The sequence below is a fragment of the Cucurbita pepo genome, chromosome 15 (assembly GCF_057944985.1).
Source record: "Cucurbita pepo subsp. pepo isolate OVF chromosome 15, ASM5794498v1, whole genome shotgun sequence".
Taxonomy (NCBI): Eukaryota; Viridiplantae; Streptophyta; class Magnoliopsida; order Cucurbitales; family Cucurbitaceae; genus Cucurbita; species Cucurbita pepo.
This window is the reverse complement of record NC_141812.1, coordinates 1863382-1880408: the sequence shown is the minus strand read 5'-3', so window position 1 is coordinate 1880408 and position 17027 is coordinate 1863382. Positions and strand designations below refer to the sequence as shown.

At 34.5% G+C, this 17027-nt stretch overlaps 1 protein-coding gene and 1 long non-coding RNA gene across 2 annotated transcripts; both read right to left on the bottom strand.

Moving 5' to 3' along the window:
• Positions 1-5217: 5217 nt before the first annotated feature.
• LOC111811863 (uncharacterized) lies at positions 5218-5930 on the bottom strand. The gene is made up of 2 exons (XR_002817622.2): positions 5806-5930; positions 5218-5555 (listed from the first exon to the last, which is right to left on the bottom strand). It is a non-coding gene; the product is annotated as an uncharacterized LOC111811863 (long non-coding RNA).
• An 8249-nt stretch (positions 5931-14179) lies between these two features.
• LOC111776249 (putative indole-3-pyruvate monooxygenase YUCCA8) lies at positions 14180-16700 on the bottom strand. Its single transcript, XM_023655651.2, has 3 exons — positions 15967-16700; positions 15243-15614; positions 14180-14568 (listed from the first exon to the last, which is right to left on the bottom strand). The coding sequence occupies exons 1-3, from the start codon at positions 16624-16626 to the stop codon at positions 14338-14340; spliced, it is 1263 nt and encodes a 420-aa protein (XP_023511419.1). The 5' UTR covers positions 16627-16700; the 3' UTR covers positions 14180-14337.
• Positions 16701-17027: the final 327 nt, after the last annotated feature.

The following is a 17027-nucleotide window of genomic DNA, read 5'->3' as shown; positions in this document are numbered from 1 at the left end:
TTATTAATTATTATTATTATTATTATTATTATTTTTTTTTTTTTTTTGAAGACTAACACCTCAATTTCAATATATATTTTAAAGGAATTACATATTTAAATTATTTTAAAATTTTTTCTAGAATAATTAGTCAAAATATTTATAAAATTAAAATAAAAAATATAACAAATGAATGTAATATTTAATTATATCTTAAGCAAAATAACATTTTTTTTAATTATCAATTAATTTGGGTTGGTTCTATTTTATGTCTCCCCTTTTGTATATAAATGTACCGAAGATAGAATTTTTGATGTTTGGGACCATGGAAGAAGGTCGGGAGAAACCAAAAAAATATACATAGAAAGGTTAAAGGAGAGAAAATGGCAGATGATGTAAAGTAACAAAGTACCAACGATGAATTACGGCACTTAAATGGTCATAATTAATTATGACAATGATGGAATATAATTAATTACGGAACTTAAATGATCCTAATTAAGTAAATGTAAGAAAATTACTTGTGGTTAAATAATGAATTAAGAGGTAAAAATGTCAATTTCTTATAAGAATTAACACATTAAGAAAATAGAACTAATATTGCACAAACCTTACGTTGTTGACTTGTTGCCAAGATAGGAGCATGAATTTCAGTAGCTACCAGCTACTAGAGAGCTTGTTTAAGGCATTTGAATTCGTCATTTAGCCAACTTCAACGAAAATATCTCTAAAATAGTTCATTATTCCATCCCATTTTCTCATTTACCAATTCAATTCAGTTACACAATTTTAGTGTCTGAACCTAATTGAACTGGAAAAGAGGACGAGCATCACAATCTCTCATGGATTCCATAAAAATGTCGGAACCATAAAAGGAATGAAAATGAGATTGGTCGTCGAAAGAATCAAGAATAGAGTGAGTTGTTGGATGGGCATGCCAATTCAAGAAAAGGAAGAAAAGGAAGAACGGGTATGCCAATTCAGGATAATTAATACAATATAATAGTTGCAGTCAAAACAATAAACAGTTATAAAAAAAAACTTAGAAAATAATACAATTTTATAGTTGTTTGGTGAAACGCGACCTACTCCACTCTTTAAGCACCTCTTAAACTTTCTTGACTCTCTTCCACTCTCCAAATATCTCTTAAACTTCCACTCTCCAAATGCCTCTTAAACTTTCTTGACTCTCTTCCACCCTCCAAGCGCCTTTTAAACTTTTTTGACTGTCTTTAGATCAGAGCCCAAGCGCTAAACTTTTTTGACTCTGTCTTTAGATCAGAGCCCAAGCGCTATACCAAGAGTTCAAGAGACTCAAAGATCAAAGCTATACCAAGAGTTCAAAAGCAAACTCAAAGATCAAAGTGTACAAGTATTTAAATTTGGTAGGGACACATCACAATACTAGAATACAATTTAATCCCTTACAATTTCCTCACAATACAATAAAAATCTCTCTATAAGAGAAAATCTCACTCAATACAGGAAACGACAGATTTAAAAGTAAATATTAAAAATAAATTAAATTATTTTTTTTTAAATTATAATAATATAATACAAAAATGATAGAAATTTAAAAATTTATTATAAATATAATAATATTAATAAAAATAACATGAATAACAATTTTTTTAATTTTATTTTTTATAATTCAAATGACATATGATGTATAAATACATTTCTATTTCTGAAAGATAACTAATAACTCTACCATTTGTTACTTTTCCAAAGTTCTATTAGTCCATGATGTCAATTTAGCTGCCACAACATCATCACGTCATTTAAGTTCTTCAATTTAACTTTGATTTGAGTGATTAAAAGAAAGTATTGAAATCGTTATTCCCAACTTTATATTATGGACAAATTCAAAACACTGATAATTATTAATAATAATTATTAATAATTAACGATAGGTTTGTTATCATCAAACCAACAATTAATTAAAATTAATTAATTTGATATTAAGAGTCAATAAACCATCCATCTACCTACCTATTTGTATGAGATAAACATTTCAAGAAAAATTCATAAAAACCTAAAATAATACACATGTCCAAATAAAAATATCGATGCATTCTAATATATCATAAATTTCATACTTAAAATTTATTTAAGAGCATATTCTCCCCCTATATTAATGTCTCAATAAATTATGAACTATCACAACAACGGAGTAACGCAAGAGCATATTCTCCCCCATATATTAGCCTCAATAAATTAGGAACCATCACATGATTCATAAATTATAAAACAACAAATTTAGAGCATTTTTTTTAATTTTATCCAATTTTTTCCAATTTTGAAATCATCAAAATAAACAATTGAAAAATAATAAATTAAAAATGACATAATAACTCCCTCTACGAACTTGTCTTAAAAAATTATAAACAATATTATAAAATTCAAGATATATCATAAGCAAGTAAATTCATTCAAGTAAATTCATTCAACTCCTTGTAAAAATATAAGCTAATTGATTATTAGAGCTTTACAAAATCAATAATAATGTCCATTTTGCACTCGCTCCCTTTGTTAAATTAATAGGACTAGTGTTATCACAAAGCATAGGAACACCATCAATTTTTAATCCAAAATCACAAATATTTTCTTTCATCCAAAGAATTTGAGCACAAACTAGCAACCGAAATATATTCCGCTTCCGTAGTAGATAAGCATAGTGTTATCACAAAATACATACTATCAAATTTTAATAAAAAATCACAAAAACTTTGTTTCATCCAAAAAAAATTTGAGCACAACTAGCAACCAAAATATATTCCGCTTTCGTAGTAGATAAGCACTAGTGTTATCACAAAATATAGGCGCACTATCAAATTTTAATCCAAAATCACAAAAAACTAATGAATGACAACCGAATTAGCAATCGAAATATATTCTGCATTCGTATTAGATAAGACAACCGAATTTTGCTTCTAACTAAACCAAGAAACTAATAAATGACATTCCACTTTTACGATCAAGTAAGCTTTCCGCAAAATTCACATAAAAATATCCTACTAATTTAAACTCAACATTTCTAGTATACAACCATCTTAGATCAATAGTTACAAGCAAATATTTAAATATTCATTTAACATGTAAATGAGATTCCTTAGGACAAAATTGAAACCTAACACGAAGACATCATACACCAAACATAATATCGGGTTTACTAGCGGTTAAATAAAATAGGAGATCCAGATCCAATCATACCTCGATAAAATTTAATATCCACACATTTACCTACATCGAAGTTGAACCTTTTGATTAAATCTTTAGTGTGTATTTCTCTCGATTTACGATGATACCATACTTGAGATGTTTGATTTGAAGTCCAACAAAGAAACTAAACTCTCCCATCATACTCGTCTCAAACTCATGCATATATTTAAAAAATTCTTCACATAAAGAAGATCAGTAAAACCAAATATGATATCATCTTCATATACTTGCACTAATAACATCTCATTTTCTTTAATCTTAATAAAAAGAGCAGTGTCGAGTTTACCTATTTTAAAATCATTCCCGGTAAGAAAATTACCCAGTCTATCATATACCATAGACATGACTTTTTCAACTCAAGGATGGTATCATCATAAATCAAGTTGAAAAATAGACATGACTTTTTCAACTCAAGAATGGTATCATCATAAATCAAGTTGAAAAATGCTCATTATGGCTCAAAACAAGCTCGTAGAGCTTGGTTGGTACGATAAACTTAGTAATTTTCTTATTGGGAATGATTTGAAAATGGGTAAACTCAACACTACTCTTTTTATTAAAATTAAAAAAAATGATAGGTTATTAGTGCAAATATAGGTAAATAATATCATATTTAGATCTACTTCCTTTTTTAGTTGAACAATTTTCTAAATGTATGCATAATGAGTTTGAGATAGTAGATGGAAGTGCTTTAGTTTCTTTCTTCGCCTTCAAATCAAACAACTCAAAAATGGTATCTTTAACAATCAAGAGAAATACACTAAAGATTTACTTAAAAGGCTGAAGAACGCAAGATTGCAAAAACTACCATGAGCACGTAGCTTGACAAAGATGAAAAAGGTAAATATGTTGATATTAAATCTTATTGAGATATGATTGGATCTCTACTTTATTTAAGTGCTAGTAGACCCGATATTATGTTTAGTGTATGTATTTGTGCTAAGTTTCAATTTGTTAAAAGGATATTTAAATATTTGTTTGAAACTATTGATTTAGGATTGTGATATCCTAGAAATGTTGAGTTTAAATCAGTAGGATATTCTCATGCAAATTTTATCGAAAGCTTACTTGATCGTAAAAGTACTAGTGAAACTTGTCAGTACTTGTCAATTTCTTGGTAGTTCATTAGTTTCTTGGTTTAGTAAAAAGCAAAATTCGGTTGTTTATAGGCCTTAGGAGAGACTCTATGGTATGTTCGAGGGAAGGATTGTTGAGAATTGTTGGGAGGGAGTCCCTAATTTAGGGAATGATCATGGGTTTATGGGAGGGAGTCCCTAATTTAGGGAATGATCATGGGTTTATGGGAGGGAGTCCCTAATTTAGGGAATGATCATGGGTTTATGGGAGGGAGTCCCTAATTTAGGGAATGATCATGGGTTTATACGTAAGAAATACATCTCGATTGGTATGAGGCCTGTTGGGGAAGCCCAAAGCAAAGCCATGAGAGTTTATGCTCAAAGTGGATAATATCATACTATTGTGGAGAGTCGTGATTCCTAACCTTCTCTGTAGTAAACATACCTTAAAAGATGTATTTGGATAACAAAAAAGTGACTACTTCATTCTCACTAAATCTAACTATAATATTGCAATGCTATTTTTTCATTCCTTAACTAGTATTCTCACTAAATCTAACTATAATATTGCAATGCTATTTTTTCATTCCTTAACTAGTATTACTGCTATTGATGTTCATGCCCTATAACCACTAATTATTAACAATTTAATATAAAAATTTGTTTATCTATTTTATTCATTGAATTTTCTCTTAGATAACATTTATTTTACTTAAAAAAACCTATGATTCCAGAAATATCATAATGTATAAACTAAACAGAGTACATTGCAGTGAAGTAACGACCAAAAACAAATAAACAAATAGAATAACTTAGGCCTGCATGAAATGAAGACTACTAAGAAACAGTAAGAAACCAAACTAATGAACATAATCTCCTAAAAATTTGATTAGATTAATTAAAAAAAAAAAAAAAAAATAGCATGCCAGGGGAGGCAAACTTGATTCTTGAATGTATATTATTTTATGAATTAGGAAAATCTGTAACAAGACATAGTATTCATTAAATAAAGAACACATCACTATAATTATAATACTTAAAAATGAAAGATATTAGAAGTATGGAATCCAGACAAGAACAAGTTCGTTGTATGGTTATTTAATAAATTGATTCACAAGTTCAACTCAGTAAAACTAAAAGGTTCATCAAAATACATACCGATAAATTTTGTTCAGAAGATACTCGGTTCACGCATCAGCATAAACCACTGCTTACACGAAATCATCCTCGAAATTCTGAAATCAAGTAAAAAGAAGACTGTAGCAACTCGTACAAAATCTGAAATAAAAATATCGAGATATATTCTTTGAATCATCTGATCATCGTGCATAAAACAAGAGGTAAATTGAATATACGAATCGAATCGATCAACAAAAACACCTAATCCAATCTAATCGGCGAACAAAAAGAATCTGATACTTCTGATTATGAGACTGACCGATAACGATCCTTAGTTTAATGAACGATATTAGCTTAAAGTAATTAGGATAATATGAGGTTTCCCTATAAGAAAATCACCGAAACATACCTGTGTCATCTTACAGCATCGTGAGCCGCCATTAACTTCGAGCCCTAAAATCATCAAACTTCTCGTCAGAGCGATTTCAGTTTTAAAGAACGATGAACTTCCGCGCGCAAATTACGCGACTTTTCTACCCAAATATTTTCCGTAAAATACTAGTGGGCCGACTTTTGTCATCAAATGAAATGGTGGGCCAGATTTTAAAAAGGAAAGGCCCAAATCCAATTCGTTTAGGGTTTGGATCATTGTTAACTGATGTAAACCTAAGCCCATTAAACGCTAAAGCCTTTTAGGCCCAACTGAGCAATACGGCCCAGCCCATCAATGTTTAGGAGGGTTATTGAGTTGATGGTAAAATATATATATATATATATATATATATATATATATATATATATATATATATATATATATAGGTTATAGTAGGTATCCTCCATCGAAAGGTTGAAAATTCAAATTTCATTTAAGAGCAAATTGTAAATAGGGGTACGGGTATGGTCGATAAAGCTTAACATATTTTCAATCTCACGACTAATTTATGTCTCAAATTTAAAAATTTGGTTCACGACAAGTCATAATGTACGCTCGTTATCGAAAAAAGAAATCTTATGACTTTACAATGTATAAACAAACATTGTAACTAAATATGACCATTTCGTTTCCTTCCCTTTAAAAATTATTCAATAAAGTCATCTTATAATACCCGTGACACGTATACCCACGATCCCTAATAAACAATAGATATTGATATTGTTAGACGAATACGACTCTCCACAATGGCCTTATACCAATGGAGATAGTGTTATAAACCCATGATCATTCCCTAAATTAGTTCATGTGGGACTTCCACGCTCACCAACACCTCCCCTTAATCGAGGCTCGACTCTTTTTATTTTCGAATCTTAGTCATCTTTTACTATGCCTTCGAGGAGCTTTGACTCCTTTTCTTTTGGAGTTCTTTGTATGGAGTCTTTTGTTTTACATTTGAGGATTCTATTGGCATGACTAAGTTTAGGCATGACACTCTGATACCATGTTAGACGAACACGACTCTCCACAATGGTATGATATTACTTTGAGCATAAGCTCTCATGCTTTGTTTTGGGCTTCTCCAAAAGCCTCGTTCCAATGGAGATAATATTATTTGGTTATAAACCCATGATCATTCCCTAAATTAGCCGACGTGGGACTTTCATCCACCAACAGATATAACTTCAAGATACGTTTATGGTTTTTTTTTGTTGTACATCCCTAGATATAAACCAATCGACTCGTCATAGCTGACTTGTCAAATAATTTCTCGTCCGATCCGTTCGAATCCAAACAAAAGAAGTTGACTTTAAAAAAGCGATAGATCAAGAACATCTCAAAAACATATCACAATGAATGTTTACATGCTGCAGATATCATCCGCTTTAGCCCGTTACATATCGTTATCAGCCTCATGGTTTAGAATGCGTCGTTTGGTAGTAAGAGGTTTTCATACTATTATAACTAATGTTTTGTTCCCTTCTCCAACCGAAGTGAGATCTTACCACTTAACTTCAAATTTTTAATGAGAGCATAAACAATAGAATTTTTAACGAAGAAAAAAAAAAAAACAATGCCCCCATCAGTTTGTTTTGCAAAATTTAGGGTTTAGTTAGCCGGATACTGTTTTTGTAAATGTGTTCCTGAACTTAATGCTACTCTCGTCCAAGCCTGCGTATGTAACAACCAAACCCACCGTTAGCATATATTGTCCGTTTTAGCCCGTTACGTATCGTCATCAGCCTCACAGTTTTAAAACGTGTCTAGTAGGAAGAGGTTTCCACACCCTTATCATAAATATTTCGTTCACCTCTCCAACTGATGTGGGATCTCACAGCTTAACGACAAAATTTTAATGGAATTCAGTGCATTAGAATGGTTATGATCACACCAAACAGCTCTAGAATTGTTCAAGAATCGAAATAATCATAACCCTAGCTAGGGTTTTTTGGTGTTATTTTGTCAACGGATTTAAAACGCGTCTGGTAGGGAGAGGTTTCCACACTCTGACCGATATGGGATCTCAGAGCTTTAACTCCAAAATTTTAATGGGATCCAGTGCATTAGAACGAGTATGATCCCACCGAACAGCTCTAGCACTGTTCGGGAATCGTAATAATCATAACCCTAGCTAGGGCTTTTTGGTTTTATTTTGTCAAGTGAAACCTGATAATTCAACTTGAGACAACTATGTCCGGTTTTGGACAAGAAAAAAACAAAAGAACAGGCTGACAACCAAACATGCTGCAGAGCTGCCTGAAGGGGTTTTGAGTTTGTCTGTCAGAATATAATATGGGTCAAAAATTCCATCTTTATCACATGTGGGTGATCCCATTCGTAGACATTACTTTTTTCTTTTTCTTTTTCTTTTTGGGTTTGTCATTTTCAGATTATCAGAATCATTTGCCCAATTAAGCATGAACTTCCTTGTTTCATCCTTTTCAATTCTCTTTATGCATGAAAAGTTTTGATGGTCACTTTATACCTTCTATGACGGGTAGTATTGCGTTAGGACAACGAGATCTTCTATATCTTTATGTTCGTTTACGTTGAAATTGAGAAAAATGGACAAACCCGACACCTATGTCGATTCCCGACAAAGTGTTGAATGATAAGCAATTGGGATGAGTGATGTGGTTGGACAACTCCACTTTCTATACCTTTCTACTGATATGTCATAGTCGAGAAGGTGTACAAACCCACCTCACTCGACCCCAATAAAGTGGAACAGAGAGTGATATGTTAGGATACGAGACATTTTATATATCTTTATAATTGTACGTCAAAATTGAGGAAACTTAAGAACCCATCAACTAAATCCACCCCGAGAATATATTGGGTAAATGAACAAACCCACCACCTAAGTCAACTCCAATAAAGTTGAATGATAAAAATTGAGAACCGTGATATGCTAGGACACGAACCCTCTACATATCTCTATATTCCTATGTCATAATTGTGAAGACCGTCATAACCCACCACTGAAGTCGACTCCAATAAAGTTAAGCGACCAAAAAATTGGACGAGTGATAGGTTAGGAACAATGAGACCTTCTATATCTTTATACTCTTATTATGTCAAAATCTCAAGCCCGACGAACACTTCCTAACACCCTTTTAATGGGTAAGATGGAGCAGTTCAGCTAAGAAGTTTTCGACTTTAATGGATAAGAAACTGGGACTATTGACGTGTTAAGACAACGAAACCATAGATATCGTTTGAAATAATCTCGACGGTGACCGTAGTTTAAAGAGGTTGTGTTTAACATCTCTAGGAGAGGAGATGGATCAACTTACCTAAAACCCACAAGGGTTTAAGGCTCTAATGAAAGGATTTGTGAGTGCAATAGAAAAAACATGGTGAACTAAGGAAGAAACCAATGATTTGATGAAGAAAGCAAGTGTTAGGTAAACAAATCCAAGACTCCTACCAACAAAACTGTACCCTTTTGGAGTAGCTTAATGGATTGAAAAGATAGATACTCCATGATTATACTTGAATCATATCTTGTTTATTATAAAGTATAAATCAAGCAAGGAAAGACTAAGATCATATCATGTGAGGTCCCACGTTGGTTGGAGAGGAAAATGAACCATTCTTTATAAGGGTGTGGAACCTCTCCCTAGTAAACACGTTTTAAAACATTGGGGGACAGCCCAGAATGGAAAACCTATTTGTTAGCGGTGAGCTTGAACTGTTACAAATGGTATCAGAGCCAGACACCGAGCGGTGTGCCAATGAGGACGCTGGATCCCGAAGGGAGGTGGATAGTAAGATCTCACATTAGTCGGAGAGGGGAATGAACCATTCTTTACAAGGGTGTGGAACCCTCTCCCTGTTTTAAAACATTGAGGGAAAGCCCAGAATGGAAAACCTAGAGAGGACAATATCTGCTAGTGGTGAGCTTGAACTATTACAAATGATATCAGAGTCAGACACCGAGTGGTGTGCCAATGAGGATGCTAGATACCGAAGGGAGGTGGACGGTAAGATCTCACATTGGTAGGAGAAGGGAATGAATCATTCTTTACAAGGGTGTGGAAACCTCTCCCAGTTTTAAAACATTGAGGGAAAACCCAGAATGGAAAACCTAGAGAAGACAGTATCGACTAATGGTGAGATGAACTATTACAAATAGTATCAGAGTCAGACACTGAGCGGTATACCAGTAAGCACGTTGGGTCTTGGAGGGAGGTGGATTGTAAGATCTCACATTGGTTGGAGAAGGGAACGAGTGGTGTACTAGTGAGGACGATGGGCCTTCGAGAGAGGTAGATTGTAAGATTGTCTCATATTGGTTGGAGAGGGGAATGAAGTATTCCTTATAAGGGCGTGAAAACTTCTCCCCTAGTAGACGCGTTTTAAAATCTTGAAGAGAAGTTTGAAATAAAAAGCTCAAAGAGGACAACATCGGTTAACAGTAAGCTTGAACTGCTACTATATATTATATTGAAAAGATAATATTCATCCAAAGATAGATAGAGGTGCAAGAATAGCAGACAGATAACATGTGAAGGAACAATTATCTGAAGTTGCATCTTCAATGGTTTGTGAAGGCACTACAATTTGGGCCCTTTTGATAGGGTTATTTCATTCAAGATTATTGAGTATCCCACGTGTTGTAGTTATGCCTTTTCTCTGCACTAAGTCTTTCTTCAAGTAGATAATGCTTGGAGAACTTGAGAATGTGGGGGTGGGGAAACCTAAGGGTCACTATCTACAAAAACCCATATTTTCGTTTTCGTTTTCGGTTGAAAAATTACATCTTCAGTCCTTGAATCGAAAAATTACATCTTTAGTCCCTGAACTTTAATATAATTTCTAATGGGTCTCTTTTAGTCTTCAAATATTACTCTTTTACTCGTCGAACTTTGAGTTACTCGGGTGGGGAAACCAAAAGAGAGAACATGGATCGTCATCTTCAAAACCCATATTTTCGTTTTTTCGTTTTCGGATGAAAATTTGCATCTTTAGTCCCTGAACTTTTAGTATAATTTCTATTCAATATCTTCTAGTCTTGAAATATTACTTTTTTACTCACTGAATTTTTTAGTTAATAGGATGGAAAATCAAAATAGAGAGAACATGAGTCACTGTCTTCAAAACCCATATTTTCGTTTTCTTGTTTTCGGATGAAAAATAACATTTTTGGTCCCTGAACTTTTAGTATAATTTCTTTTCGGTTTCTTCTAGTCTTGTAATATAACTCTTTTACGCACGAAACTTTGAGTTAGTGGGGTGAGAAAACGAAAAAAAGAGAGAATATGGGTCACTATCTTCAAAACCATATTTTCGTTTTCTCGTTTTCAGATGAAAAATTACATATTTGGTCCCTGAACTTTTAGTATAATTTCTATTCGGTTTCTTCTAGTCTTGAAATATTACTCTTTTACTCACCGAACTTTGAGTTAGTGGGGTGGGAAAACCAAAAAAGAGAGAATATGGGTCACTATCTTCAAAACCCATATTTTTGTTTTTCCATTTTCAGATGAAAATTTGCATTTTTGATCCCTAAACTTTTAATATAATTTCAATTCGGTCTCTTCTAATTTTGAGATATTACTCTTTTACTCACTAAACTTTGAGTTATTAGGGTGAGAAAACCAAAAAAGAGAGAATATCGGTCACTATCTTCAAAACCCATATTTTCGTTTGTCCGTTTTCGAATGAAAATTTGCATTTTAGACCCTGAACTTTTAGTATAATTTCAATTTGGCCCCTTTTAGTCTTGAAATATTACACTTTTACTCCTTGAACTTCAAGTTTAGTTCCATTTTGTCCTATGATCTCAAAATTTTACCCTTTTACATCTTATTTTTCATTAATTTTTCGTCACTCGAGTGAAAGCTAACACCAATGACGGAAAGCAAATACCGTAAAAACTCATAAAGGCTAGATGTGTAAAATGAAGAAATCTAGGGACCAGATGGAAACTACACTCAAAATTTAAGGATAAAAAATATTATGTTCGAAATGTTTAGAACGACTTTTCAAATGCTTAAAAACCGTTACATTAAGTCAAGCGTTCATGTGGGCTGTTCTAAAGAATAAGTGTGTAGGAGACAAACAAGGCCATGCCATGTAGTTTCTATTTGTGGGCTTTTTGATACTCTCAAGCAATGCAATGCCCAAATTTAATTGCATATGACAAACAAATGCACTTTACATTATTTTATGTGAAATTGTTTTCTTGTCTAAGTTCATCATATTTCTCTCTCCCTTTCAAAAGCTAATAGGTCGGAAAAGCTATGACCGGGAAAGTTAATAGGCTATTTCGCTAAACGAAAGGAAAAAACATGTACGGGTTGCCCTTATTGCAAGGGGCAGAGGCGAGTAAAAGAATGTACTAGCCCAAACCCATCAGATATTGTCTGTTTTGGCCCGTTATGTATCATCGTCAGGCTCATGGTTTTGAAAATGGTCTTTTTAGAGAAAGGTTTCCACACCCTTATAAGAATGTTTCGTTCCCTCTCCAACCGAGGTGAGATCTCACAATCCACCCCCCTTAGGGGCGCAATATCCTCGCTAGCGCACCACCTAGCGTTTGGCTCTAATACCATTTGTAATAGCCCAAGCCTACTACTAGCAAATATTGTCCACTTTGGCTATCACGTATCATCATCCGCCTCACGATTTTTAAAACGCGTCTTTTTAGGAAGAGGTTTTCACACTCTTATAACAGTGCTTCATTCCTCTCTCCAACCAACGTGGGATCTCACAAAAAATGTCAACTAGACTTAGTTACGACTCTTGATCCGATTCAGCTAGGTTCTTCCATGCTTAGTTTCTAATCTCTTCGTGAAGAAATCAAAGGTTACAGATTCAGATCTACACCTCTACAAGTTGAGCTCGGGTGAGCAAAGAGTTAGATCTACAAAATTCATCGTTAATAGTAAATGAAACTCGTGTGGTGGTAACCAGAATTCCAAAAATACCCCTCAACTTCTAGAGAAGAAGATAGACTCGACTCTAATCTTCGATGTAACGATGGGAGTTATAGCTCATAATGTCATGTTTTTGCATAATAAATGGTCCAACTGTTCTCTATCTACTACATGACATCATTTCCTATATCAAAATCATTTCATTGTTGTAAAATGACCTTCCTATTTTGTATGTATTATACACGTACTATACTATATTTTCATAGCAATGTTCATGATGTTCATGATTGTGACACCCACAATTTATCCTATAGTTTTCGATATGATAAAATCTTGATTACGATCACGCTAACGATCATAAACACTGTTCAATGACACATTTTTCTCTTATACACTTGGATTGTTCACGAAATTAAGCTGTCCTTCTAGTCCGTCTCACATGTGCTTGCCTAACTCAAAAATATTTGAGTCATTGAAAGTTTATAAATTTCAGTAGTCAATTGTTGTCATGGTGTAGTTGGTTTTCATGTTAGTTTAATACAATGAATGTCTTCAATTCAAGTTCGACATCCCGTTCGAGCCGATGCCTTGTGAACTATACCCAAGTTTTCAATTTTTTTGGACACCCTGTTCGAGTCAGTGCCTTGTGAACTATACCCAAGTTTTCAATTTTTGTTTACAATGAAATTTTACTGTTCTTATTGAGCATACTGTCACGATATTATAGACAAGTTTATCCTCTTAAATATATGATAAAACTGATTACGAGACTCAATTTTCAAATCTATATCTAACATTACAAAATTATCAAATACAATGTCTCATGTTTGCTAATTGAACTGCACTCATTTCTTACCGTTCAGCTTACTATTTCAACCACAGTTTGTTACGTGACAGCGATTGAGTTGTAGCCTAGCTAGCAATCAAGTATTACTCGTAATTTTCCCCGTCTTTCGAGTCAAAATGGTCAAACTCAAAGTAACTAGAGTTAAAGTTGAGAGAGAGAGAGAGAGAGAGAGAATGGTTGTGAAGTTAAGTTCCACTTGATTTATCCATGGTCCTACCTCTATCAACTGATACCCTTTGATAGAAGCCTGTGAGCAACTTGGCAATCTGAGAACATTGAATCTCGTGGGGCTTCTCGACCCGACCCGATCGTCCAATGACGTATCGGCACGTCGCTCCTCTCACCTTGAAAATGAGAGGAGAGAGAAAAGAAAAAGAGCTTTTTTTTTTAGTTTAAGACCTAATTGATCATGACCATCCATTGAAGTGTAGAAGCTCTATTTAAGGAACTGTTGAATGAAACAATGACACCCCAACAAAGTAGCTCAATGGGGGAGACAGCAGCAAGTGAGCCAACAAAAAATAAACATGAATCTGTGTGGTTTTTTGATTAGATTAATGAAATGAAATTTATTAATATAATATATATATATATATATATATATATATATATATATTTCAACAAAAAAAAAAAATGCCCAAAAAAAAACAAGTCAAAACTTGGGCTTTTTTTTCATCCTTTTTACTGTCTATATTTATCTCTAATCCTTTGTTTTTTTACAGTGGAATTTGGAATTTACAGCAAAAGAATGAACAATGGAGATTAGGGTTTTTGTGTTTAGAATTGTGAAATGCATCTTGTTAAGGAAGCAATTGGGTTCTTCTTCTTTTGCTGCTTTGTTTCCTCTCTCCAAACACTGCCTATGTCTTGGGCAATTTTAATGGCGTCTGAGGCTACTCCTGATAGCCCTCTCCTTGTGAACCCAACAGCATAAAGCCCAGATTTTCCTTTCCATCCATTTGGGAATGGTGTTCTTGGGAACCCATTTTTGCCAAAGAATTCCCTTTCCTGAAACGAAACAATCCCGAAACAAACGTTAGATTTTGAAACACAAAAGTGTCTGACGTTAGTCTCACGGTTTTAAAACATGTTTGTTAGGAAAGGAAGAGGTTTCCACATCCTTATAAGAAATGCTCGTTTCCCTCTCCAACAGATGTGAGATCTCACAATCCATCCCTTGAAGGCTTAACATGCTCACCGCTCAGTGTTTGTAACGGCCCACTAGCAGATATTGTCTTTTTTGGGCTTTTCTTTTCGACTTTCCCTTCAAAGTTTTTAAAATGTATCTAGTAGGGAGAATCTCACAATCCACCTCTTTAGAGCCAGTTGCTAGCACACCACTCGGTGTTTGGCTCTAATATCGTTTGTAAAAGCCCACTAGCAGATATTGTCCTCTTTCCTTCTCGAATTTCCCCTCAAGGTTTTTAAAACAAGGTTTTTAAAATAGGGAGAGGTTTTCACACACTTATAAGGAATGTTTCGTTCTCTCTCCAACTGATGTAGGATCTCACGATCCACCTTCTTGGTGGCCAGCGTTCTCGCTAGCATATCGCCTTAGGGAGAGATTTCCACATCTTCATAAGGAATGTTTCGTTTTCCTCTCCGAGATCTCGAACACAAAAACAACTAACAACATAGGATTATACAAATGAAGGAGATTCCAATGTTTCAATCTTTCTCACCTGAAGCCAAAACGGCACGTTGCTTCTATATCCAGTCGCCAAAAGTACTGAATCAATGCTCATTTTTTCGCCATTGATGAACTCGACTTCCGTTCTGTTGAACCTTTTAATCCCTGGAACAACCTTAATATCTCCGGATCTGATTTTGTTAAGTGCTCCAATGTCCAAAACAGGGGTTTTTCCTGTCGTGTTCTTGAGCTCCAATGGCCCCATTAATGGCCGTTTTAGCCCATATTTCTCTATGCTCCCAAGCACTAACCATGCCAAAATCAACATCAATTTGTCCACCAGCCATAGCGGCAGCCATTTCATCAATAAAACAGCCAATTCGAACGTAGATTTCCCAAGAACTTCCCTCGGCAAAACATGAACCTATAAAATTATAATACCAAAATCAAATTCGAACAAAAACCCATTCGAAATCCGAGCTTAAAAATAAGAAAATTGTAATACCAAATCAAATTCGAAGAAAAACCCATTTGAAATCCGAGCTTAAAAATACGATAATTGTAATACAAAATCAAATTCGAACAAAAACCCATTTGAAATCCGAGCTTAAAAATACGAAAATTGTAATACAAAATCAAATTAGAAGAAAAACCCATTTGAAATCCGAGCTTAAAAATACTAAAAACAGAATAAATGAGAAACATAAGTGGAATGGAAAGTACAAAAGCAGTTATAAGATAAAATATGTTCCACAAATATCGTTAGAGATTCTTACCGAGCTCCGAACCACCATTGATGGAGAAGCTTCATGATTGCAAAGGTCTAACGAAACTTCCATGCCGGAATTCCCACATCCGACGACAAGAACATTCTTCCCTTTAAACCTCTCGCCGGATTTATAATCGGAAACATGCAAAACCTCGCCGGAAAATTCATTAAGACCTTCAATTTCCGGCATGACACACTCAGCATTCTCGCCGGTGGCAACAACAAGCCACTGACAAACGTACTCAACCTCACCGGAACTTGACTCTGTTTTGACACGCCAAAGCCCACCGGTCTGATCGAACCGAGCCGATTGAACGGTTTCGTTAAACCGTGGCTTAATTTCGAATTTGTGTGTGTAGGATTCAAGATATTGAATGAATTGTTTCTTGGAAGGGTATTCTGGGAATTCTTGAGGAAATGGAAGCCGAGGGAGCTGACAAAATTGCTTTGGAAGATGAAGCCTTAGCCGATCGTAAGTCCGTTTTTGCCATAACGAAGCTATGCAATCGGCTCGTTCAATCACTACAAATGGAACGCCTTGTTCTCTCAAACAAGCCGCCGTCGCCAGCCCCGCCGGTCCGGCGCCGACGATCACCGGACCGTTAACCCAAACGCTGCGTTGAGAGAACAAAAAGGGTTCATCGTTAGGAACACAATTGGTCTCCATTGTTCCTCGTTAGAGAGAGAGAGAGAGATTGGTTTTTTAAGAGAGAGAAAATTGGAGAAGGAGAAGAAGAAGAAGAGAGTTTGATTTGGAGTGAGGGAAGGAGGTTGAGAAAGGCTTAAATAGAGGAAGGAAGTGAGAAGGTAAGAGGGCTTATTAAGAGGGTCATTCTCAAATCATATGACTTATGGATCCCTTTTTATTATTTTATAATATGATTGCACTACATACTTCAAAACATTATAATATATCAACTCATTCACACCCGATAACAACAATCCAAGTCCACCGCTAGTAGATATTGTTCGTTTTGGCTCGTTGGGTATTGTTGTCAGTCTCACGATTTTAAAACGCGTCTACTAGGGAGAGGTTTTCAAACTCGAATGCTTTGTTTTCCTCTTCAA

Coding starts and splice junctions, on each gene's coding strand:
- LOC111776249 (XM_023655651.2), bottom strand. CDS start 16,626: ATGGAGACCAATTGTGTTCCTAACGATGAACCCTTTTTGTTCTCTCAA. Junction 15,615..15,966: donor CAATGGTGGTTCGGAGCTCG/GTAAGAATCTCT, acceptor ATAATTTTATAG/GTTCATGTTTTGCCGAGGGA. Junction 14,569..15,242: donor ACGTGCCGTTTTGGCTTCAG/GTGAGAAAGATT, acceptor GTTTCGTTTCAG/GAAAGGGAATTCTTTGGCAA.